General features: G+C 45.7%; 2 protein-coding genes and 1 non-coding gene across 3 annotated transcripts in view; 1 reads left to right on the top strand and 2 right to left on the bottom strand.

Annotated features, from left to right (window-relative positions):
• The window catches only part of NCOA7 (nuclear receptor coactivator 7), a 100,586-nt gene extending 100,568 nt beyond the window's left edge, over positions 1-18 (bottom strand). The window contains exon 1 of the mRNA XM_037391386.1: positions 4-18. The gene's annotated coding sequence lies outside the window, so the exon portion shown is untranslated. The remainder of the gene's footprint in view (positions 1-3) is intronic.
• Positions 19-224: 206 nt separating this feature from the next.
• TRNAE-CUC lies at positions 225-296 on the top strand. Its single transcript has one exon. It is a non-coding gene; the product is annotated as a tRNA-Glu (tRNA).
• A 12,693-nt stretch (positions 297-12,989) lies between these two features.
• On the bottom strand, positions 12,990-24,670 carry HEY2 (hes related family bHLH transcription factor with YRPW motif 2). Its single transcript, XM_037393096.1, has 5 exons — positions 24,450-24,670; positions 23,180-23,258; positions 22,990-23,073; positions 20,269-20,350; positions 12,990-15,316 (listed from the first exon to the last, which is right to left on the bottom strand). Exons 1-5 carry the CDS (start codon positions 24,530-24,532, stop codon positions 14,637-14,639), a joined length of 1,008 nt encoding a protein of 335 aa, XP_037248993.1. The 5' UTR covers positions 24,533-24,670; the 3' UTR covers positions 12,990-14,636.
• Between the last annotated feature and the right edge of the window lie 927 nt (positions 24,671-25,597).

Genomic DNA, 25,597 nt, shown 5'->3' with positions numbered 1-25,597 from the left:
CACCCGCCTCGCCTGAGGCGCCCCCTCTGCTCGCCACCCCACCGCCCGCCCCCTTCCGTAGGGTGGAACGGTACGTCCCTCCCTACACACAATGCTTCCGGGACTTGGTACTGCCCAGAAGGCGGGAGCACAAAGAAGACCAGCCAGCAGGGTGGTGCGGCACGGAACGGGTGTGGTTATTGGACTCAGTTCTTAGCGAAGCAGATGCATTCCGTACCAACGCATCCCTGGTGGTCTAGTGGTTAGGATTCGGCGCTCTCACCGCCGCGGCCCGGGTTCGATTCCCGGTCAGGGAAAGCTCAATTTTCTTGTTCTTATCCCCACCCCTACCCTCGCAGACTCTCATGTTTTTTAGGGTTCCTTCAGACCTAGTCCTTCTGCATTTACAGTTCAGGGAGCATCCAGCCGCCTGCTGTGCGAGCCGGAGGCTTCGGCGTAGCTGCGCAGCAGCGAGTTAAAACTAAAATTAAGATATGCTTGGCAGTTTGGAGGCATCGTGCGTGAAGGTTGTGTACAAAGTCTCAGCACCCTGACCCGTGCGCAGCACCTGTCTGGAAGTCTTCCCTTCACAAAACTGCCTATGGACACCCCATGCCCACCCATAGGGTTTCTGGAAGTCAGCAGAGGGCTGCTGAGCAGTGTCTGCCTAGAGAGAGGGGCACAGGCAAGGCTGTCAGCCAGCACTTAGAAATAACCATAGTTTCTTTTGGTTTTTTTTCTGGCTAAGGGTGTTCCCACACCTTTACCCTCACAGATGAACAGTCATTTGGTATTGTCATGAATGTTTGAGCCATGGCAGTGGGGACTCCCTTAGCTGTCACTGGTGTGCACGTGCCTTTCTGACAGGGTTGTTTCCCGCAGAGAGGGTGGGGAGGGTTTGTCCCCTGTCATCCCCTTCATCTCCACCCTAGCATGAGGGGGGCTGCTGTTCTCCATGACGCTTTCTCCCCTGAGGACCAAACAGACTGTTTTGCAGTGTATTTGCACAGCCCCTACCATGCAGGGTTGTTGTGTATATGGTCAGGGGGATGAGAGAGATCCCAAATATTCTTTGGGAGGTGGAAAGAAATAAATGGGGAGGGCAAAGGGAGTTTTAATACCTCTGTGTCATTAGCACCTGTCTTGCTCCCTCCTGCAGTGAAGCCCTCACCACACCTCAGCTCCTAAAAACGGTGTGGGTGTCCCAGCAGGTGTGGAGGAAAGAGGTGACAAGAATGGGTTAAAGCCCCTTCCAGTCCTGCAGCAGTGGGTGCCTCCCCTCCTCCTCCTGGAGCTCCCAGCCCTGTCCTGTAGCAGAGCACGTCAGCTGCACACCCAAACTTGCGCCCAGGGCTCCGGCAAGAGCTGCTCTTCTTTACCTGTAGCCCTGCTCCTTCCACCTCTGGCTATGATTTTTGGGGTGAGAGAGGGGGCAGTGGGAGGACCTCTTTTTTCATGTTGGAGCAGTACCTGCATGTGGTGGGCTGACCTTGGCTGGTCACCAGGTGCCCACCCAGCTGCTCTCTCAGCCCCCCTCAGCAGGACAGATAAAGGCAGTTTAATGAAAGAAAGCAAAAGCCATGTGTGGGAGCAAAGCAAAAAAAAAAAATATCTCTATTTTGCATGAGCAGGTGATGCCCATTGACTTTCTGGCAAACAGGACCCCAGTACACATAGCAGTTGCTTTGGAAGACAAATGCCTTAACAATTAATGCCTCCCCCCACCCTTCTCAGCTTTTATTGGTAAGCATGACAGTCATATGGTAGTGAATATCCCTTTTGGTCAGTTTGTGTCAGCTGTCCCAGATGTGTCCCTTACCAGACTCTCCCCCCTTCTTCCCAGCCTACTGGCCTTGGAGGCAGCAGTACTGGAAGAGAGAGCCTTGATGCTGTGCGAGCACTGCTCAGCAGTAACCAAAACATAGTGTGTTATCAACACCCTTCTAGCTAGGAATACAAAGCACAGCACTATGATGGCTGCTATGGGGAAAATTAACTCCATCCTAGCCAGACCCAGTACTCTGCTGCAGGTAAAACACGAAATACTGAAAATAAATGAATATAGTATCTTAGATGGCAAAACAGGGGCTAGCACACCTGGCAGATTATGCTTTAACAGGGGTCCTCCCTGCTGCTAGGAGCAAGTCACGGCCCTTGCATCACCCATATAACTCTGTAATACTGGCAGGCCATGCTTTATGCAGGAGTACTTTGCCCCGATGTGAAAGCACCACTGGAAGAAATGTCTTTGGCTGCCTTTCCCAGGGTGTGCCAGAGGCGTACTGCAGTCTGGGCTGCCCTCCAATGCAGATAGGAGTGTCTCATGAGAAATCCCAAGGTCCTCCACTATATTTTTTATGACAAAGAAGCTTCAAGGCGGTGCAGAGGGATGGGATTACCTTTCCTTTAAGGCAGAAAGCAAACAGTCAAAAAGACTGTTGGTTTCCCTTTAGATGTTAAGAAAAGGTGCCAAATAATAGTTAAATACAAGGACCAAAGGATGTAACTTAAAGAATTATTACATTCCTGTGGCTGGAGATTGTTAAGAGTGGGATGGGCAAGCATCTCATCAAGGGGGTGCGACTGGGCAAAGGGAATACCTCAGTGGGTCTCCTAAGATCCTGGAAGTCCTCATTTTATTATTTCATCTTGGACTTTTCCCTATAATTACCAGTTTTCATAAGCTGCATCAAGATAGCTGTGTAGGGCTCTCAGATTCCACCCTCTTTGGCCTCAGTGAAATGCCTTACCAAGTTGATGGAAGAAGTTGCTGTTTTCTACCTCAGAAAATGATGGGTCATTTTAGAAGCAGCACAAGTGAATTTCAGGTGTTGAGTAGTTTTCCAGAAAAAACATAGGTATGCATTTACAGGATAGGAACAAAAGAAGCATTTCCTTTTCTTTTAACACATTTTGTAGTAGTATGTTTGCATGCTTTTAGCATCGTGACTCCAGCTTTAGGGTCGTCTGAGAAAGGATAATCACATGTAAGATTTTAAAAACCTGAAAAAAACCACCAGAATAGCTCTTGCACACAAAGAAAGAGCACAGTTGTTGGTATTTTGCTAGGCATGGAAGCATAGTCTCTGAAGAGGCTGCTTAATGGCCTTCCCAATCCCTTTTCAGTCTGATGTCAGACCTGAAACATGCCCTCATGCAGAGGATAAATACCCACCCAGCAAGGAGTGGGAACAAGTCCTCTTGCTGGCATCCTGCCACTTCAGGTCCCACTGTGGTTAAAGGTGTCCTGGTTTGGGGTGAAAAGACCCCAGGATCAGCATTCATCTTCAGCATGGGTCAAACAGTTATGGCAGTGTCTGACTCCCTGTTTATTGGGCCTTACATTAATGGGAGGGAGGGAAGGAACAGGGTACTTGTTTTTAACAGGTGGAAGAAGCAGCTTTCCTAATGTCTTTGTTGATATTTTTGTTTTAAATAATAAGAAACTGATAACACTAGCATGCTGAAGCCCCAGAAGAGGTGGGCTATTTTGCAGAGGACTGGCAGTACAATCAAAAGCACATTACAAAAGCAATCTGGCACATTGGCTGCACAGGCTAAACCAAAGGTATTTCAAACAAATATAAGATCAATATTATTATCATCATCATCACATTCTTGCAGTGTAGCTGAATTTGCTTCTAACTGTGATATATTCTGAGGTACTGGATCACAAGTATTTTTATTTTAATTTTTCTTCCTCAAAAGCTTGACCAATTGCCTTCCATCTCACAGCAGAGATTGGTTGGAATGCACCGCAATAGAAAGAAGGAAGGTAAGGAAGAAACTTATACTTTAACTATAGACCAGTTTAAACCAGCAGCTGAGTTTCTGGTTAAAACTGTTAACTCTTACTTTTCATACTTTGTTGGAATATTTGGGAGCAGGAGCTTTCACATCCAAACTTGATCTTCTATCTCTGACATTAACTTTTCTTTCTGGCTACCTCCTTTAAGTTGTAGCCCTACATTGACTCTACTTCTTAAGTTTTTTCCAATCTTATATGAAATATCTTGCCTGTGAATGAATGTAAAATTGTGCATGACTTTTACACCAACAGACTCTTTAGAAAGCAAAAGCTTTTGTTTTTTTCCTAATGGCAGATATTCTACTTGCTTGTATATTTCACTTCTATCTGAAGTCATGCTGTCATTAGATTTATTCTGTTCACAGGACATTCTGGTGTCTGCTTATTCCCTTATTTTTTGTTTTATTGTGGACATAAACAAGCACAACTTCCTGCTGTCCTCTACAAGGCACTGAGCCTCTGCTTATTTAGAAAAATATAGTTTGAACATGCCACGAGGTGGCACCCCGGTCCCATGCCTGCCACCACCCACGCATGCCTCCCAGCACGGTCCCTGCTCTGAAGGTTTCACGTTTAATTCCGTAGATTAACATTGTGCCTGTTTAATTCCAACGAGCTGTAGAGTAATGAAGGCTTTTTATTTGCTGATAAAGCCAACTTCATGTACAGATGAAGCTGTTATTAAGCCAAATCATATGCAATATGTTTCCTTGAGTGTGAGGTTGTACATGAAAGTTTTTCAAGCTTTTAAAAAGCCTTAATCTAGCATTTTTAAAAGAGAAGTTAGAAAGGATTATCAGGAGTATGACTCGGATTCTTTAATACCTCAGTCTGTCTGTGGCATTTACACACTGATAATATATGCCATTACCAGGGTGACAAAGAACCATGTGGCCGTGGACGTGTTCATCCTCACAGCCACTCCCATCAGGGGCCAGCAGCACCTCTGCTTTTCACCTGTAGATTTTGAACTGAAGATCATGCAAAAAATCTGTGCCAAGGCAAAGGGAGGAACCAGAATTTCTGTATCCCAAGTCAGGATCCTGGGGAGACAAGAAGGGTCTGCTTTCATTCCCTTCTGCACAGAGTCATAAGGCTGATAAAACATGGGAGCACTGCGCTATGACATTGGTGCTGTTGTCACCATGGCAGTCAAAGGACACAAACAAGGCTAAGTGTTTATTAAACTGCTGGAGATGGAAGGAAAAAAAAATGCTTTCAGGCATACAATCCATTCTCCAGACTTTCCCTCCCCCTCCCTATCCTATCATCTCTCCTCAAGATCCTTACTGTAAAATATTGCTATCTTAAAATGTAACTATAAGTCTCTTTCCTAGGTACAGATTCAATATGGAACAACTCCTGGACAGTAAGATAAACTAGAAAAACAGAACAACATCATTTCAAATCCTGCTAGGACGAACTGTCCCTTCAGAACTACAGCTGGAAATTTTACTCCTAATTATGTTAAAAGAGAAATTATTTTGTCCAAACCAAGGCATTTTATTTAAGGTGATGGTAATGAAAGTCCAATGCAAATTTAATTACCACACACAGATCTAGATAATACTATCCAAGGATCATTTTCCAAAAAGTCCTTTATGGAGCAATTGCCATGTCTTATTAAGAAGTGCTCTGATCATGGAATTATGAAAGCTCTGATCCTTTTAAAAGCCTGAACTTTTTCACTTGCATGCTGAAAATCTGCTTTCTAGACCCCTTTTATTACTGCCTTGTGGCTACAGTCAATCATTACCTTCTGCTTTTCCATGCTTTGTTTCCCATGTGCTCTTTTGATTAATCACGTTTTAGTAAACTATATTGACAATGTTATGCTGTGCCTAATCTTTCTCTTGCTGGCAGGAAAAAGGATCTGGGAGGTGCCAGCTTCCCGCAAAAGCAGAAAAATAATAACAGCCTATAAATTGATATTACAACACATGCTCTGGCTGGGGGTGCTGCCCACTGCATGTAACAGGGAGTAGCAGTGACACAGGCAAGGCCAAGGCAGTTGATGGAGTATGGCCATGTAGGGTGCCTTCTGCAGCTCTGCTGCCAAGTGGCTATGCACCCAAACTGGCCCTGCATCCTTTGCAAGGGATTTTTTGGCATAAATGACAACTCCGTATTCCATAAATGGCATAAATGATATTGTGTAAGCTGCAGTTCTGTGCATGAGATCCAGCAAAATAAATTAAAGGAAAGGAATGATCACCCCCTCTGTTCAGATAACAGATTGCCTGTTTAATTCCATCAGGATGAAGTTCTGCAGGATATAACCTTCAGTTTGTTCATTCCCTACCCCAAGCTGGCTGCAAGTCTCAGCTTCAGATTTGTTTAGAGTATGGCCTTGGGTCAATCGAAATGGAGCATCTTGCTGTAGCCTGCTGGGTGGCTTTCATCCCTCCACACATACAGCACTCATCTCCCTTTGAGCAAGCAGGCTGAAGCTGTGTGTGAAGCACGAGAGGACAGATGAGCATGAGCTCCTGTCACCATGACACCCTTGCCTGCCTGCCAAACCTGGTTCCAAAGTGCCCACCTTTGAGCTTCCCACCATGACCTCCCCAAGTCTGTTTGGTAAGAAAGGAGTGGCTGGAGCTGCTGGTGTGACTGTGAATGTAGGCAGTATGCAACAGCTCGCTGCAACATGTCACACTTCAGAAACACAGAAGTTTAGAAGAGGTGCCTGTCACTCCCCACCTGTCTGCTTTCTTGGTGACTGCACTCCGTTGCTGGGCTGCTGGGAGTGGGTAACTCACAGCAGTGTGAGAGAAACATGCTGCAGGCAGTGGAAGCAGGCAGCCATCTGCCTATGAGCAAGCAAGTCACCCAACCCCAAGCACGGCAGCGATTCCCTCATGACAGCTCAGCACAGCAATACGCAAAAGTAGTGTCCTCTATTTATTCATTCCTATCATGTTGGTATACTTACAGGTACCTCAGCCCTTTTGAAAACCAGGTATCTTAAAATGTTTTGTACCTAGTGTTTATTACAGTTTGCTGTAATACTTTCTTTAAGAGTACTCTTTCTTTAAGAGTAAAAAAAATGAACAGCTAAAAGTAATTTAATAAATTCTGCTTCTCCCCTGGTCATACAATTTGAAGGGGATTTTTCTTCCATGTCTTCCCATATGCCTTCAGAAATTTGCTTCCCTCATTAGCATCCGGGCTCCAGGACAGCTACTATCTTGTATTAACTGGATGCTTATGGTAAGGGTGAGAAATTCTAGTTAAAGGTGCTCACAAGACGATCGTGAGTTTGTAGACAATCTTTCTCCTGGAGTCTGAGGTCTGATTAGACAAGATCAAGGACAAGAAACTAAATAACATTATTCCACTTTACAGATGGGCAACCAAGAAGCAGGCTAACAAACAGTTACACTTCTGATGTATCAGAAGGAGCTTGATAACTAAATACTTTTGCAAATCAGACAAACGAGAATGTGTCCTCTAAAGTTTTGGTCCTGCAGGCACTTAAAAGCATGAATAACTTCATTTTTACAAATAGTCCCACTGAAGAGGAATAGTTCCTCTGTGTCCCTCAGAGGGACATCCTTAGCCCCTCTGCAGGTTCAGTCCTTAAATGATGAACTACCAGACTGATTTTAAAAAGCAACAGGGAATAGCCCCTTTGCTGAAAAAGCCATGCACATCAATGGTAGCTAAAAAGTATCTCTCGTGTCCAGCTTTTCTTCTCTTAAAAGGTTATATACAGAGGAAAAAAGGGGTTTGTTTCCCTTTTTTTGTCTCCAGTTTACATCACAGGCACAGAAATACCCCACTGCAAAAGTTGGGCATATGGGAAAGCAGGTTTTACATATTCATATTGAATTATTACTTTTGTATTGTTTTGTTGGTGGCTACTGCTATTGGGCATCCTTAGGTTTTGACGGTCACATCAAAGGAGCTGCTCTGGCGTGAGAACCGGTCAAAGCGAGCCAGATAATTAATGGATTTATTACTGAGGTCGGTTCCCATGATTGTCAGTGGGCAGCAGCCACTGCTGTGTTGTAATCCTCATTCTCTTGGTAAGGCACATACTGCCTTAAAAAGGTTTAATGATCCAATAGTGATTTACTAATGGGAATCTTTCTTGTGGGTTTAGCAGGCCTTGAAGGAGGACAGGGCGGCACATGAAGGTCAGTTTTCAGCAGTATCAAGAAACATTTTATTTGTTTTGTTTTGAGATTCCTGTTTCTAGCACTTTTATCTGCTAACTGCAATAATAAATTGAAGGGACAAAGTCATTGTAGCTGGACGGGTATCAGACTCGTGACAGGAGGAGGGAAGGAAGCAGACACTGGTGATGGCAGATTGCAGCTGAAGATCTGAGGTAATTATCAAAAAACACACACTTTGGCCTTTATGATCAACAAAATGAAAAGAGTGCGGTGAGAGAGACTGGGACAGCTTGATCTGGCAGCTCGTCCTTGCCACCAGCTGCTGCTGAAGTTGGGCTGCCTAGCAGGGATCTTGCTGTGGTTGCATCCCCTTTCTGTCAGAAAATGAGGGAGAGAACTGCCCAAACAGAGGGCAGGGGAGGGAAAAAGCAAGGAAGCAGCTTTGCCTGCTCAGAAGAAAGGAGATGCTCCTCACATCTAAGGAGCCCATGTGCCCTGCCACTGCTCCTCCGTGCTACCCCAGTGCCTCTTCAGAAAAACCCAAGAAAACCCAAACAAACAAACTCCCTTCTCCTCCACCAAAATACATTTAGAAAGCAACAGAGGGAGAGGAGGTGGGTAGAGAAACAATGTTATTTTTGTATTTGTTATATATTTGTTAAATATTTTATAGTATATGTTGTATTTTATATTTTTATATTTTATATTTTATAGTATATTATAAAAGGGTTGTGCTGGGAAGTGCCATTAAAAACTAATTAACTATCCACACACAACAAATCTCATCTTGCTAATCTAGTTGTGAAACTATACCTTAAATGCATAACATTTTGTTTTAAATTCCTTGGGAAAGAGTCTTTCTTGTGATAGATGGAAAAAATAAAATACAGCGTTCAGAGCTAAATCAAAACTAGGGGGGAAAAATTATAGGCCTTTAAGTAGTTGTAATTTTGTCTCCTTAGGTTTATGGATTGCCTTGTACTCATTTACTAGATTTTCACCTACCACAGTAATATAGAATACTATCTATGGGTATTCTTTACAGGTACACTTTTCTTTACATCTTCCAGTAAGACACTGTTTCCTGGAGCAGTGTGTTGATTCCATAGAAGGAGGTATTGCAGTGTAACATAGATGAAGATGGGGACAGAGTTAGAAATTTCCCAGCTGTTAGGTGATTGCAATCACTGTTTCAGTGTTGCATCAAGGTATTTTTTTCATCCTGAAGACTTTCCTTTGTAGAAGAGAAAAATGCTGAATATGGACTGTGTAGAAAGCAAAATTAAGTCAACACCTCAGAAGGACTTTCCTGTAGAATAAGTGATAGCACTGTTCAGATAAACATTGTCTAAACATTTAGCTTTGCTTGAATTCAGTATCGGTAGCTGTAGCTGTAAAAAAGGAGTCTGCCTCTCCAGACCATGAAAGTAATTCAACCAGTTAAATTTCCTTTTATTTCCCCTATTCATTTCCTTTTGCTCCTGATTTTTTGATTTCCCTGGTACAACACTAATTCATGTGTCCCGGCTTTGCACTGTCACCATGAATCCAGAACAATATCCCTTTAAAAAGAAACCTTATTGACATCATCTTACAATCCCTGCCACTGCTACAGCCAGACCATTAAGAGAAATTCTGAAGTTAGTGCTGAATGAGTTGTTGAGTGGTCTTAGTTTTATAAGACTGATAGATAATAATAGCACATTATCACCAAATGATTTTGATACTATTATGTTGTATCTTCAGGTGAGAAGGAGCATGATTCTTTGAAAAAATTAAATCACATGAAAATATTATTAAGATTCAAATTCTATCTCTCCAGAGATGATGCAAGATACAGAAGGAGAAATTCAGTTGCCTGACATTACGCATTTAGTGCCGGTTAAGCAACCTCGGGTTTCCCAGGAATCTGCACAGGGTTGGCAGAGGTGACACAGGACACTAGGGAGACCTGCACGTTCCAGAGTGATATTGGAGCCCATCTTAGGATATGGCAAATATTTAGGCAACTGAATGCTAAGTGACTGTACTTACACATTAATAGCACTTTACAACTTCCAGTAGCAGCAGTTACCAGAGGCAAAAAACCCCATGCAAACACCAAACCAAATGAAACCACCCCTTTTCAGATAACTATGTGTCAAAATTTTGTTTCACTTGTAAATCAGGAAAGATTTGGTTTACCCTCAAGATGAGATCCCAACATTTCTAGCACCTGCCTGGTGCTCCTCTGCTTATCACTCCTGGTCATGGTCAGATGTGCTGCTGCAGTCATCCCTTTTGAGACCTTTACACATTGGCTTCCAAAACGCACGTCTTTGTTGTGTAAAAGGGCGAAGCACAGGAACAGAACACGAGTAAAAATTTCAGCATTGAATAAAATTACACTCAGGTTCAGGCAATAGCCTCACACAAATGCGGCTTGCAAACAAAAATCTACCTATTTCTTTATCTTTTCTTGAAGCTGGACAAAACTACCTGTGACTTAAATCAGTCAGGTCCTCATTTGTGTGATCTCAGGCTATAGGTGCTTGTAGAAGTAGGTGACTGATGAGACTGGTGACTACAGAGCCGGTAACAGCCAACTTCATACTTCAGTAGTGTTTTCTGATGTAGTATCTTCTGAGGAAAAGATGCTTGTGACCATTTTTGTATTATGAAGAAGAAAGTTCTCGTTTCCACTAGCCCTAAGAATTTGCCAATATCCACATCCCAGGCTTTGGTAAATGCCTTTTACTTATCTCATCACATCCTGATTGACTTACCGTCTTTCAGAATAGCTGCAAATAAACATTTTGAAGGCTCACACTGAGGAGGCAGCAGCATGAACTGGCACCTCCTGGCAATTGCTCAGGTAGATGTAGTCACAGCCAGGATATGATTATTCTGCTTTAAATATATGCATTCAGCCCTTGGCCACAGTAGCCGGTTTTTCTTCCTGGGCAATACCTAATGCCGGATTTCCTTCACTTGCGATCTGAGCAAAGGGAAGGCAGGCAGCACCACCTCTCAATTGCCTGTCTCCTCTCTAGAGTAATAATCTTCTCTTGGTGCTGTGTGACACAGTTAGTCCCACAGCTACAGCAGCCTAAGTGCTTTTTATTTGCGCTGCTGAGGGCTAGGGTTTCGAGCCTGCTAATGTTGAGTGACAGAATTGGTTTTCAGTTTTTTCCTCTTAAGAAAAACATTCTAGGAAATTGCATAACCTCCTTTGATCCTCTTGATAACTGAAATTTAAGGTTGCAAACGCACCCATTGAAGTTAGTCAAAGCCAACTGCTTGTTCTTGAGCAAGCAGCCTGATTTGTGTTCTTGTGCTATGTGCTATGATCTAGTCCTAAATTATATGAACTACAGACTTTCTTCTTTCTCCGGGTCCATTCATCATTAAATGCAGAATAAAGATAGAAAAGGGCTGAAGTAAGGTTGCGCATGCACAGCCATGAGTCCTACCTTTTGGATCATGGTTACGCCAAGGAAACAGCTTTCACTTGCTCTGTGTTAAAAATTGCATAGTCTCCTTCAGCTCTGACCTGCTAGCACAGCTACAACCAAAGCCATCAGAAGCTATTACCCTCTGATGTCTTTCCAACAGCACCTGTGAGATATGCTTCTCCAATAATTTCTCACTTGGCAAATCTTCATCCGTTCTCAGAGAGGTACCATTCCCAACAGAGGCTAGGAATAAACAGGCATGAAAGGCTGAGCTCCTGCCTCATGTCCTGGTCCCTTTAGATGACTCAGACTAAAAATCAAAACAAGACAAAAGACAACAAAACAAGAAATAGAGGAGACATCAGCAACTCAGCGTCCATGAATCTGGCACCTTTCATGAGAGTAAAAACGGAATAAGCCCAAGCACACAGGCTGCACAAATCCATCCATGGTGAGCTGTTTCAGAATGCTAAAATAAGTACACCTTCATCAGTCTCTTAGAAATATTTCTCAAAAATACTTTTTTTTTTTTTTTTTGTACAATGAGGTAAAATGTTGCATTTAGGGCAACAAGTGGTAATGCTTTGGGGCACATCGATTAGATTGAATCCCTTAGGTGGAACCAGGTCAGGGGCTGCCCGTTTTTAGTTTTTAACAAGATAGGATGTATGGGAGACCTCCTACCAGGTTCTTAGTTCTTAGAGGGCAGGTTAATAGTTAACAGCTTAAAGTCAAGTAAGGTTGCAACCTGCTCTTTTTCATGTAAATAAAGCCCGATTTTTCTTTACTTGCCAGCTCACTAATATCATCTTTATACTTCAAACTGCTCATAGGGAAGATGAAGGGCACCAGAACTGAATGCTGCTAAACATGCTGGTACAGCAGTGCAGCATTTGTGTCCCAAATCAAAAAACGTCAAATTCCCCCTCACCAAGAAAAAACTTCAAAGAATATCAAGGATGGTTACAGTGCAGGGGTGGTGAGCCTTCTTCCCTCCCTCGTCCATTTTCTCCGTGGGACAGTTCAGGCAAATTACAATCCCACCTCACCGGCTGATGCAGGCAGGGATGGGTTACGTGCTTAGCATTTGGGAGGAAGGGATGATGGGGAGTGAGCCACTGAGCTGCAGCTGCATTCCAGGGACAGATGAAGGGTTGTAGGTTGTAGTGGGTTTTTGTGCCTCAGTCTTGTCAGCTGTTATTTGGGCATAATAATCTTCTAATGTCTTTCAGACATGTAAGACAGTGCTCATACTTATGGACAAAGATTTACATGCCTTCTACAGACAGGCTTTGCAGGTAGGTCTCAGATGAAGCAGTAACAAACCATTACCTCAGTAAGAACTGGTAGACTAGGATACCCAATTGGAGGTAAAACTACACTCTCTCAGTCCAGATATTTAATGACATCATTGCATATTCAAATTTTCCCCCTCTGAGCACAGCTCCTTAGTGAGGAACTGAAGGAAAGCTGAACCTAGAAACTCCAGTGATTTTTGATGCTCTCCAGTATGGGCAGATGGGTTTGTACCATTAAGTGTACTGTCAGTGCAGAACCAGTTTACAAGTCTGAAAACCGATGCTGCTTTACTGACTGCTTTCTTCTGCCTGCTTCAGGGCACACTGTACAAGGCAGGCTTCCTGGCTGAGCAAGGGGAGCAGAAGAGGACAGAGCAGCTTGTTACCAGTGGCAAAAACTGACTTTGAGTTAACAAGTATTCCTCAAGAGCAAACAAAAACTGCGACAAATCATCCATAAAACGCAGTCAAAAGGGACTTCGTTTAATTAGTGATATGTAAAGACTTTTGCATAGAAAAAAGGTTAACAAAGTAATGCATAAAAGACCGACTAGGTACAGTATTTTTAAAACAAATATTTTAAAGTATATTTTGCATAATGTTTAACATTCTCAATGCTTATTGCTTTCTCCACACAGCAGAGAAATCAAGTGCATAATAATACATGCTGTGTTTTATTTTTATTTTTTTAATTTTTTTTACATAAAATCTCTAGTTCTTGACTGAATGTATTAAAATACTTAGGTTATTTTAAGTCACTGTAATAAAAAATGAAAGCAAACCATTTTATGCAGCACTAATTGTCTGGGTATTGACAAAATAATTTACTCACATCCCCTTTAATACATTCATTTTGGTTTGGAATCAAACCCACATTACAATGTTGGCGTGTTAATAGCCAATTTAAAAATCGTCCCTACCATAACTTCATTCATACCCAGAGTGATCATTCTCCCAGAAGCTGATAGTGAAAAAAAAAGAGGGATCTTGCACAGAATCAGCTAAAAGTAAATGTCCAAATACAGCTAAATAAATTAATGTGAAATCTTACAACACTGAGTCTCTTGTATTGGCATGAATCAACCGTATCAGAGTGTGCACACTTTAAAAAGGTGGTTACTTCTGGGTGCATGAAAAATTCACCGCTTGTGCAGATATGAGCTAGCACCATATTTTAGCCATAAGAAAGGGTGCCTCAAGGCTTGCAGGCAGTGCTGAAACGTTCATTAATCCCAGCACTGATAAGATAATTGCTTTTACCAATGCTATGCTAGATGTCACAATTTGGCAAGTCTGTACAAAGAAAGCAAACTAAGGAAGCAAGAACTAAGCCTGTCAAAGTGAACATTCTTCCTTGGCAATCTTTTGGCTAAAAAACCCTCTCCTCTTCAAGAGCACGCTCTTCCCTGGAAAGGTATCCTAGTTCTGAAGTTGAATGCAGGATTTCGCCTCTCTCCCATATCATTTCCATCCCTGTGCAATGTTATTTGTTTTAGCAGAACACACATATATATATCTTTTTATTTATTTATTATTTTTTCAATGTCAGGCACTTAGGAAAATTCAAACTCTTTTTCTAGCCTGGGGAGACCTGGTAGGTGCAATCCCTCATCTCTCTGCCAAATGAGGATGCATAGCTGGAGAATTATTAGTTCTAATGTCTACGTATTCCTACGTATTTCCCAGGAAACCTCTACATGCCGATATGGTCACGCTGTTACGAAAGCCATTGCTGGTCCCTCAGGGTGCCTCCAGCAAAACAAACTGAGAAGAAGAAGAAGAAGAAGAAGAAGAAGAAGAAGAAATCACCCCATGTCCTCTCGGAGGCCTGAGACGATGAGGGCTCCTCATGGGCTCGCCGGCACCTCTCAGGCCCTTCGTGTCCCAGAGGCTGGTGTGTGGGCACGGGGGCGTGTGGGCACGTGGGGGTGTGGGCACGTGCACGTGTGCCGAGGGAGAGGAGGGAGCCGGGCCGGGAAGTGAGAGCGGGGACTTAAAAAGCTCCAACTTCAGTCCCCCAAGGTCGGTAGGGTTTAGTGCTGCCCCCGCTGCCAGCCTGCTGAGGGCTGGCGGTGGTTGACATGGCCAACGGAGGGGTGATGGCCGTCGCTGCAGCCACGGCGGCGGCGGCGGCGCTGGGGGGAAGCATGGGGAAGGCGCTGGTGAAGGAGAGGGGGAAGCTCTGGGCAGCGGCCGTAGCTGCTGCAGCTGCGGCATGAACAGTAGCCGAGAGGGACAAGAGGGAGGTAGAAAGAGGAGGGACACAGGGAGCGACACTGCCAGCAGAGGGGACTCTGAGGGCGGCATCGGCGTGGGCGAAGGTGGCCGTGAGCAGGGCAGAGCCATGGGGCGGCACGTCTGAGGAGAGTCTGCACGGGGCGGCGTCAGAGGCATGGAGTCCGTTCGGCTGCAGCAAAGCGGCCGGGAGGTGGTGGAAGGCAGCTGCCCAGTGGTGAGGGTGCAAGGGGTGGTGGTGGTGGGCCATGGAGGAGGTCATGGCGGCGGCTTCCCTCTGAGAGGCACAGGTGCTCAGGTGAGACACGAGTCTAACACGCAGGGGGTCGGATGTGTCGAGACCTTCCACTGAAGTCAGGTACCTCGCGACTTCTGTCAAGCACTCGCGGAAGCCAATGCTCATGAAATCCATGGCCAGGGAATGAGCGTCAAAGTAACCTGCAAAGGGAGGGCAAGAGACGTGCTGAGTGCCCAGCCAGCTTCCCAGCTAATGTTAGGTGTCACGGCTAACCCCATCCTCGCTCAGCCACTGGGTCTCCCATTTACAGGTTAAGGTTTGCGATGCTAACAGTCTGTTCTCTGATCTGTAAATTATTTGTGTGACCACCCCTGTAATGCAATAGGCTGCAGTTGTTTTTGCAGACAATACAGAAATGAAAAGAATTAAGTCCATAAGCACTCGTGATACTTGAAAAGATACATGATGCCTCTCCTGAAATTCCTCAGCAAGCTGCTGCAGTGCAGTACTGATCCTGCCCGTGTGTGTGTGAACGAGACATTTATCCACACAAAGAAACGGGCTGGAGATCAGAGAGCTTGCATGTACTACCCTGCCTTTTCTTCCCTACACTGGCATTCATCGAAATGCTCTCAGACTATTTCTTGACATTGTGAGATACTTGTTGCAGCTGCTGCTGGGGTCCCATCCACTTCACAGAGCCATTAAGACAATATGACATACGGTGTTACTTAACTACAAGCTAAAAACATCTCGTCATGACTCTGCACACACACAATAAAAAGCTTTACTGAGAAAACGTTTTATGCAATGCCATTGCTAATTTGGAGATGGAAGACTGACAGTCATATGGCCCATGAGGTATTTCAACAGACAGCAACTGGAGCTCCACAGGCTCAGGACAAAAAAGAATTTGAAAAAAAACAAAAAAACAAACCACTCTTATTAAATGCACATGAGAAGATACTCCCTTTCTAAAAGAGTATAGCATCAAATCTAGTGTTTTAAGTTGTAGCTTTTCAACCACAAAAACCTATTCCAGTTTTTGGAATTTTCCTATCTTAGTTTAAAAGTAGTCTCCTTGGGAGGAATAATGTCCTTTCCACTCCCAAGCTGGCACAGTGCTTTTTTGTCTTGCTTTCAGTGAAAATTTTTAAGTAGGTGTGACTGTGATGTCTGTTAGTATATGAAGATCAAGTGCCCTTACTTACGGAGGAATGTGACAGCAATACCTGCATTAGGCCTTGTGCTCTCTGGCATGGAATCATCTCTGTCTTGCTGAAAAATGCTGGCACCTTAGATGACTTTTTTCACTTGTATCAACTTTCAAGCTAGAAAGGAGTGTTTCTGTCACTGCACGTCCATATTATAGAATTAACCTGGGCACATTTATAGATGTCCCAAATCCCCCACAAGCTATACACACCTTCTTGCCAAATTATGACTGTGCTTTTGCTGCAGACCACCTTGCTCATCTGAGGCTGTATAAAACCTGAGAGAAACACTGGCTTGGCCAGCAGGTCAGTGAGCGTGAGGGGTCGGGGACTCATGTCAGCAAGCACCGATTCCTCCCAGCTTTTTTCCTGCCAGGTGCACTGTGACCAAGCGATCTGTGGAAACGCCGCGCTTTGAGTGAATTCCTGAGAAACAAACGCCAGGCAGGCCAGCACTGGCAAGCTAGCAGGGTACCTGCTTGAGTGCCAACCAGCCTGGCGTGGGGACGGCCTCCACACTGGAGGTTCCAGGACCTCCAGTGGCTTCAGAGGGGCTGATGCACAGCCAAAACCCCCTCATGGCTTTGGCCACAAGTCAACCAGCCTGGGAGTCCTGAGAGCGTGTGCCTCAAGCCAGGGCTTCCTGGCCTCCTGCCCTCTAGACCGGAGGAGACATGGGGGATGTGGTTGTCACCAGCTTCCCCTGAGTCTGAGCTTCTGGCTCTGTGACGAGCCGTCCCAAAGCCCTGGTGATCCTGGCTCTTTCTCAGTCTCCTGTGGTGGCTGAGACATGAAAACAGAGGGGAGATGAGAGCTGGGACTCCCAGGCTCCATTATGTTTTGATTTTTATGGTTATCTTTTCCAGGTTTTCCCTTTGCTGGCTTCCTCCTTCAGAGAATTAAAAATGCTGTTTCTTGTTTCTTCCCAAAACCCAATAACATCTTCCACCACCACCCACACATGTACACACCAGTGTTTTGTAGCAAATGGGAAGTCTTGGTTTTACTTCAGCTATCCTGGTAACCCACCTGCTCTGCACACAGGCTAAGTCATTTGAGCTATAGTAACTCATGTTGCTGACCCAAGTGTCAGTCACCCAAGCCGAATTTGCAGTGAAGCTGCAATAAAACCATACCAAGGTCCCAGCAAGCGACTCACTGTTGACAAATTACTCCTCCCCTGTGCTTGCTTGCATGGTCAGCAAAAAGCCCTGGCCTCAGGCCAAAGCAATAACTTGACATGAACAGGAGACCATTGCCTGCACCTGCATCAGGGCAGTGGAAATGCAGAGTCCACACAGGACTTCAGAGGCAGCAGCCTGCCTGGGAAGCTCTGAGAAGCAGCGAAAGGACAAGGAGCTACTTGGGTTTTTTTCTGCCGTGCCCACTTTGGGGTCAGCATGCTGAGCAGTGGCCAACTCCACCCCAGCTTGCCTAGCCCCCGGCATTCCCCATCATGGGGAATTTCTGCATGAGGAGGAAAAGGATAGAGCTCTCCCCAGACCTCAATGCAAGAGAGCAGAAAAGTAGCAGGACCCATTTCTCCCCGCTGCTATAATAGCTTTTGTTCATAGGAGAAATGATGGAACTAATTTTTTCGCTGATCCAAAAAAAGTTTCTAGCTCAGAAGATGAGTTACAAAGTGGGAATAAGTACACTTACAAATAAAACATATATTTGCCTTGAAGACACTCAAGGAAATTATATTTAAAAGATGTTACCTTAGGTTGCAAAGTAAAACATTAAGCAAGTAAGAAATGCAGGCTTAAAGTTTGCCTGGTACTAACTCACAAACTTGTTTTTCTTAAAGTTTCTTAAACCACACAGTGAGTTTACTCTTACCTCTGGGTCAGAAGACAAAGGTAAAGTTGTAGCATTTGTGAAGCAATAGGATATTCCCCACTATGGACCACGGTGTGGAAGGTGGATGTGGGTATAAGCTGGCATCGCCTCTCCCTGCACCCTGAGACTTTGTCCCTCCCCGCACCCTCCTCCGGCAGCCACAGGCACAGTGGTGTTGGCCAGGGCAAGGAGAGGTACGGCGGCGGTGGCAGACCAAGGAAAAGACTGCAGGACCTGGGACTGCGAACAAAATCCGCCTTGTCTGGCCACAGCCAGAGGCCAGGGCTCTGCCAACACCTCTCTCCATCCAGCAGCTCCCAGCCCAGGCGCTTCGTCCCCTGCCCCAGTAGCTGGGCCACCTGACCTGACCCAGTTTTAAAATAATCCTCCACATACTTTTTTTGGGCAGGGAGGCAGCGGGAGGAGGGTTCCTATTAAATTAGGCCTCTGACTGGGTTCACCTCCTGGCCCTCCCACTGTTGGGGTGGACGTCGGAGGGGTGAGCGCTGCTGCAGCTTTTCAGGGGAACGGTGGGCAGCATGAAGGAGGGTCAGGTTTGGATAGCTGAGCTGTGCATCACGTGGGGAGGGTGAAGTGAAACAGCCACCCCTTCCCTCAGCAGCTGAGCATTGTTCGCCCCATGCACCAAGCGAGACAGAGCTTGTGGAAAGCCAGCATGAGTCCATGCAATTAGAGGTGGCACCGTCACGCACACGCGCAGAGGATCTGAATTCAGATTGCAAAAGCATGATCAATTCTGGCGTTTCATAACTTTCAGTAGCATAGCTTTACCAACTAAATAGTGGGTTTTAAAGGACATTTTAAAGATATAAAAATTAACTTCTTTTTTAAATTTTGCACATTTCCCGAGGAATCAAGAGGCATGCCTGAAGGGCGATAAAATTCCTTTCACCTCTTATAGAACAAGTTACCCATAAATTTTAAGCTTAAGTGGACTCTTAGCAAAAGCCTCTTAACACCTAAGGAAATACATATGTCTGCTCGGTGTTAATTTTCACAAATAACAGAATGCCAGCCTTCAACATGCTTTCCTATGACCATCTGTTGTTAAGCACGCACTGATTATAAGTTGAGTTCTGTAATCGCTGCAAGGTACAGAGAGGAGCGGTAATTCAATCATAGGCTAAAAATTATAATCAAAAAAGGAAGAGAGGCAGCAGCAGCAGATTCTTTTCTAGCCTTTACCTATATGGCATAGTGGGTCAATGAAACACTGGCTGGTTTCCATTACAACAATTTGAACCATAATCATGGTCGATGGCACAGGACATGGGACCGTGCTTACAGAAGGCCAGCAGGTTTTTCACTCCAAATAAGTTCCAAAATCATGACTACACAGAATGGCTGAAATCATTTGGCCTCCAGCCTTGGGACTGTCAGCTTGCACAAGTGAGGCAAGCTCAGTTCCCACAAGTCGGCTGATCTAGTGGGTCAGCCAGTGCAGCCCCTGCATCACACCAGCACCCACTAACAGGGAGCTCCTCAGAGCTCTGACACACCAGTACAGTATACACACGTGAGTGCAGAGAGCACTGCTAGCCCTCTGCTTATCTGTTTTACCAGATACCTGGAGCTGCACAGAGCAAGACTGGGTTTTGTTCTGGTGAATGAGATGGTCTAACCTGGCATTTAAAAGTCTTTCCAGAACAAAGAAAATACATAAACAATAATGAAAGTTCCTCTTCATCCACTTCCTTTGGTATAGATGCTGGATAATGGGGTTTAGCATCGGTTTTGTGCTACACAATTGTTGCCACAAACCTCCTGTTTATGTTTGGTGTTTGTGTATTTGTTTTGTCTCCCTGTGCAGATCTCAGTGCTCTTTGGAAACCCCAAACAAATCTCTGACTGGGCTGCCTGTGAATGAAGCCTTTACTCCCACAGTGTTATGAAAGCAAACACAAGCCCAGGGTCAAGTGCTTCTTTTGTCCCAGTAGTTCTTTCCCACGAGTTCAATCCTGCCATTAGCATTGATTTCCACTCCTTTAATCTGGAAACGCCTATCACAGCCCCTCAAAGCACTTTTTTTGCTGAGATTTCCACAAATATTAGAAAAGAAACTGCCGGCTCCTTACCTTTACCTCCTGTCGCCTGCAGCATCTTCAGATGATCTACTGTCATTTGCAGTATTTCCGCTTTTTCTAATTTGGCGGATCCCTTCGAGATAAGAGACTCATATAAATAAAGGCTTACAAGTACTTGAAACTTTAATTTGATATACTTTCCACTGAGCTCAGCCTTATGGTTTCAATTTCCCCTATCATTAGGACATTCTCAGCTTAATTCTTTTGTGAGCATCTGCCTCCCAGACTTTGTCTAAGGACTAATGCTGTCTCCTCTCTAGTGATGCAAGCAGCAGAGCAATTTTGCTTTACTAAGGCTCAGCGCAGCTCTGGCCTTGAAGACAGTGCAGAGATGACACCTTCACGAAATGAGAGACGTACGTAACTTTCTGGACTTTCTTTTTAACAACAAACACAAATGGAGATCTGGCAGGACAGGTCTGCACAGCTATCGATGACAACCTTGCTGCAACATTTTCCTTCTGCTCTTACCAGTAGGTGTCCCTGTGGACACACACCCAGAAGTATCCCTCTTTCTTAACCGGACATGTCGTCTAGCTGCTGAGTATTCTATTCTCATTCTCGACTGAGAAAACAACCACACAGTCCACAGTATTTTAAGTTAGCAAGAGGCCTAGTTTGCAGGGTCATGAAGCTAAAACTGTGAAAGAGTTTGGCTCCTCTGTCAATAAAAATATTTTCTGTTACCAAGGGTGGTTCACAGAGCTAGAATAGGTGCTGGAAAAGTATAAAATGTAACTCAAAGGGTAGTATTAATATATTAACCTATCGATATAACTATTTTGCATGGTAGCATTCCCTTCAATATCTCGAGCATGCCCAGATGACTGAGTTTACCATGCAAATGTTATTGCAGCGCAAGAGATCATCCCTTGGCATCAGTTAAAACCAGGGCTGCACAAACTTCAGACCCTGGGCAATCACGTTCTGCAAGCCAGATTTTTCTTAGTTATCACCTGGGCCACCTCACTGACATGGGCCGTCCTGCACCCTCAGCTGGCTTCACCCAGGTTGCACATGTGCAAATTCGGTGAGACTTACACCCTCCTCTGCAGCCCCGCTTCGCCAGGACTAATCTCTGCAACGGACTCTGGAGAGCAGAGCTGTGATTTGGGGAGGGAGGAAGGGAGGCGGAAGCGAAACTAAACCTCCAACTTTGAAACTTCAGTGAGCTGAATGTCAAGGAGCAGGAAAAGGACTGATGACTTTGTCCCTGGCACACTGCAGAGAAATGGCGGGGCTTTCTGAACAAAATGCAGCGTGCGCTCATTTTTACACTAATACATTTGTTTCAAACCACTTAGGCTTTCAGCATTTTCCTCGTACAGAGGTTGGGGCACTTGTGAATTTTTGGTCAGAATTCCCCATTTTACATATGACTACATCCTGTAGTTTTCTCAGACTTCATCTTTTCCATAGACGCAGTACAAGCCATCTCAGTGAGAGTGACTAATAGCTAAAAACTGCATGGCGCTGGGCAATTTCCAAAGGCTCTGTAGGACTTGTTTTATAATGTTTGTGGGTTTCAAGAAGTAAACAATCAAATGGGACAAACAACTGTTGTCTCTTGCCCCTGTTTATCTAGCTGAAAATACCTCTGTCACTCTCTTTTGCCAGAACGTATGTGAGGGTACAGTTACAACTGCTAGTTAATAAAAGCAGATTGCAAGTGATGCTCTCACTGGGATTACATTACTGAAAATTTCTTTTTAGCCAGATTTTGTTCAGACCAGAGATGTAACAGGCCTAATACAGTGTGGTGCTTGTCATGCAGTTACCCAGTGACATTCAGCATCTTGCAATCCTGTTTTAAAATTTTACTTTCTGTATTTTATTTTGCTATGATAAGGAAGTCAAGTTCTTAATTTTCAGTTGGTTCCTTCTTATTGAAATGTAGTATCGATTGCACATATCCATAGCTCTTCAGATACATCCAGCAAAACAGGAACAAAACCAAATATTGAATCAAAGCCCCAAAAATAAAAATCAAAAGATGGAAAAGGAAATAAATAATTTGATTTGAATGACGTCCTTTCTTAGAGGACAGGCTGCCTTCTAAGCTTTTGGTCTGTGATTTCATGACCATGGAGCTGAACCAAAGTTAGCTGGATCCTTCAGCCTTCTCACCGAAAGTCTTTGAACGTATCACTGACTTCACCAGCTCACATGACATGGGCCTATGCCCTCTCCTAATGCACTGGTTCTAAAGAGTCATTTTAAAATGTGAATAATCCAGGCTGTCCATTCCTTTTTCAGGAAACCGGATTGATTAGTTTGCAACTGAAATTATACATTAAAAACTAACATTTTATTAAAGTAGAGGCAAAGGAGGTTATATCTAAAGATGTAGACAGAAGGCTAATTGACATACAGGTTTGGGGGAGTTGTGGTGGGTTTGGGGTTTTTTTGTAAATATGAAGTAAAACGCATTTTTAACAAAACCACTACTGGAATTCATCGAAAGAACAGAGGCAACATGAACACAGTTACCCTTAAGGGAAAAACAAGCCAAAGAATGGAAATGTTTTTCAGCCTTATAATGAATTATGTTTCTAATAGTTTTGCCACAACAAAGCATTTTGTTGAAATGCCTGCTTTGTGCCAGATCAGGACACATACAATATTATTTTAATGAGTTTTACAAGAGAACTAACATTGCCAGATGAGATACAGGATTTAAAAAAAAAAAAAAAAAAAAAAAAAAGGGCTTACTTGTTTTTCAAAAGCAGTTGGCACAAGCCGCCTCAGCTCTGATAAACTGTTATTTATACGATCACGGCGCCTTTTCTCTATTATCTATTCCCAAAAAAAAAAACACATTAAGTTTATAAAAAATGTTGAAGGGCAAAATCACAGCACACATGCAAATTATCACACGGGAAAAGAATTAAATGCAACATACCCCTCTTCTTTTCTTTCTGGCCATAATCTGAGATGTTGTTGTTGGGGAATTTGATCGAATAACAGAACTATTACTTTGCCTGTGAAATAATAAAAGTATGTCAGGTGTTGCACAACTTCATTCTGCTCTTTGAAGACACCTTAGGTCACCATATTAAGTACGCATAGTGCCTCTCATGCCGTTTTCAATGCTTAGATGTGCTTTGCACTGCACAGTATCTTTAAACCGACATTTCATTTCTGATTGCTGCAGCATATATTTTGAATTAATGGAACACTCTGTTGGAAATAAAGTTCCTTTCTGGAGACAGTTCACTGTCCAGTGCAGTGGATTTTGTTTTCCTTGCATATAAAGTCCTGTCTACCAAATACAAACTGAAGAACTGAGTCCAAAACCATGTGAGCCATACCTATGCTAACAGCAGGGGTAAGTACACGCATCCGATGCCACAGCCTCTGCCTGGCCTGTAAGTTTTGACATTCCTGTCCGTTGCTACACGAGTCAATAGATGCTCAAGTACAAAGCCAGCTGCCCAACCCGGGTATGTTGCCTTGTCCTGCACGAGGACCGGAATTCAAAACTCACTTTTAAAACTACACTACCCGAGGGTACAAAAAGGCTTTTATCTCATCCAGAGCAAGCAAAAAAGAAACCATAAATCCAGTAGCTTTTAATACTCCTTTAGCCACTGATGCAGATGAGATGGAGCTCTGGTTCGTGTGCCTCTAAATTGGCAAGAGCAGCTTTGAAGAGCAGCTCCGAGACCCGCAGAGCTCCCAGGCCAGCCCTCCTCGGCAAACACCACCGCTCACCCCCAGCTCGCACACCGGGCTGGCAGGAGTTACCATTCAGCTACTGTGGATCCCTGCTTACTTCCCACAGCTCATTTCCCACTGGCGCCAGTTCCCTTCGGTCGTTCGGCCCGCTCAGGAGCTATTTCGGAAACAGATCTGATTGAAACTGGCAAATTAAGCGGAGCTAATGAACTGCAGCCTGGTGGCTCACAAGCCGCTTGCGTGCTCCGCAGAATTTCGAGGTTCGGGCAGCGACACCGCGGGACAAATTCTTGGAGGGTTATCAACAAGCTGCTAGCTAACCTGGACGGGGGAGAAAACCGCAACCTTCGCATTCGGGGAGCTCCCCCCACCCACCCCACCCCCCCGACCAGACAGCCGGGTTTCCCCCGCGCTCTGCCCCATCCCGGGGCGCGTCCCGGCTCCAGCCGCCCGCGGGGACGGCAGCCCCGGTGGCCTGGAGGTGCCCCACTTACCCCGAGTAGTTGTTCTCACTCCCCACGTCTATAGTCTCGTCCATGTCGCTGTCTGAGGTAGTTTCCTCGCAAGGTCGCTTCATCGCGGGCGCAAGACGCCGCGCAGCTTATAGCCGAAGTGGGGGCAGAGATAAATAAATCCGGGGGGGTCCGGCTCGGCTCGGCTCCGCACCGCCAACAGAGCGAACCCTCTCTGAGGCGCTTTCCCACGCCGCGGCACAGCCTCAAGCCTGACGGCCCGCCCCCGGCAAGGCCCGCCCCGCCGGGGCTGGCGGCAGGGGGGGCCGCCCACCGCGGAGGCGCGGAGCGGCGCGGACGAGCAGGCGGCTGCTCCGCGGGGGGCCCGGCCGCCCTCGGTCCGCGGCAGGCGGGGCGACGAACGGGGCAGATGCCCCCGGCACGGGGTGGGGGGGTGGGGGGAGACGCGGGGCTCTGGGGCATCCTCGGGGCCCGTCCTTCGGGGGGAAGAAGCGGCATCTGGGTCCCAGCCCTCCCGTGCCGCCAGGATCGCCCAGCTATCCCACGCGGCATTTGGGGGTGCCTTGCTGCCCCTGCCCCGTAAGCCCCGAGCCGGGTCAGCCCCCCCAGCCCCGTTCTGAAAAACCCCCGGCGGTGGCGGCCAGCCCTGGGCGCCGCTCCTGATGCCTCGGGGTGTCTTGTAGGGCACACGAGCGAGGGTCTGAGGGCTGTGTAAATCCCGGGAAAGGTATAAATCCCGGTCGGGACGGGCGAGCGGCCCCGTCCGCCCCGTCCCGCAGGACTCCCGGCGGGGCGGCGGGCACTTGCAGGGACGGGAGCCAAGCACGGCGATAATCCCTGCTGGAAAGCACTTGGAGGAAGCTTAGCGGCTCGGTTACCGGAGGCTCTGTGGCAGGCGGGTTTTGTTTTGCTTTTGTTTGGGTTTCCGCCCCCCCCCCCCCCCCCCGAGTTTGTCTTGCGTTTTCAAATTCCGGATGCCTGACAAATACATTCGGAGCGGTATGGGTATGTTCTCCGCAGAAATTTAATCCTTCACTTTCGGTGACTGTCCCCGTCTGCCCGTCCCCGCTCCCTCCCCTTTGCCACTTTCCCAGGGACGTTTTTCTCCCGCCCCCGCTGCCGGGGCGCTGGCCGAGAGGGGCCGGGGGCGGCGGGCGCGCTGCGGGGCC

This window comes from Falco rusticolus, chromosome 6 (assembly GCF_015220075.1).
Source record: "Falco rusticolus isolate bFalRus1 chromosome 6, bFalRus1.pri, whole genome shotgun sequence".
Lineage (NCBI taxonomy): Eukaryota > Metazoa > Chordata > Aves > Falconiformes > Falconidae > Falco > Falco rusticolus.
This window is presented reverse-complemented; position numbering and strand designations above follow the sequence as displayed.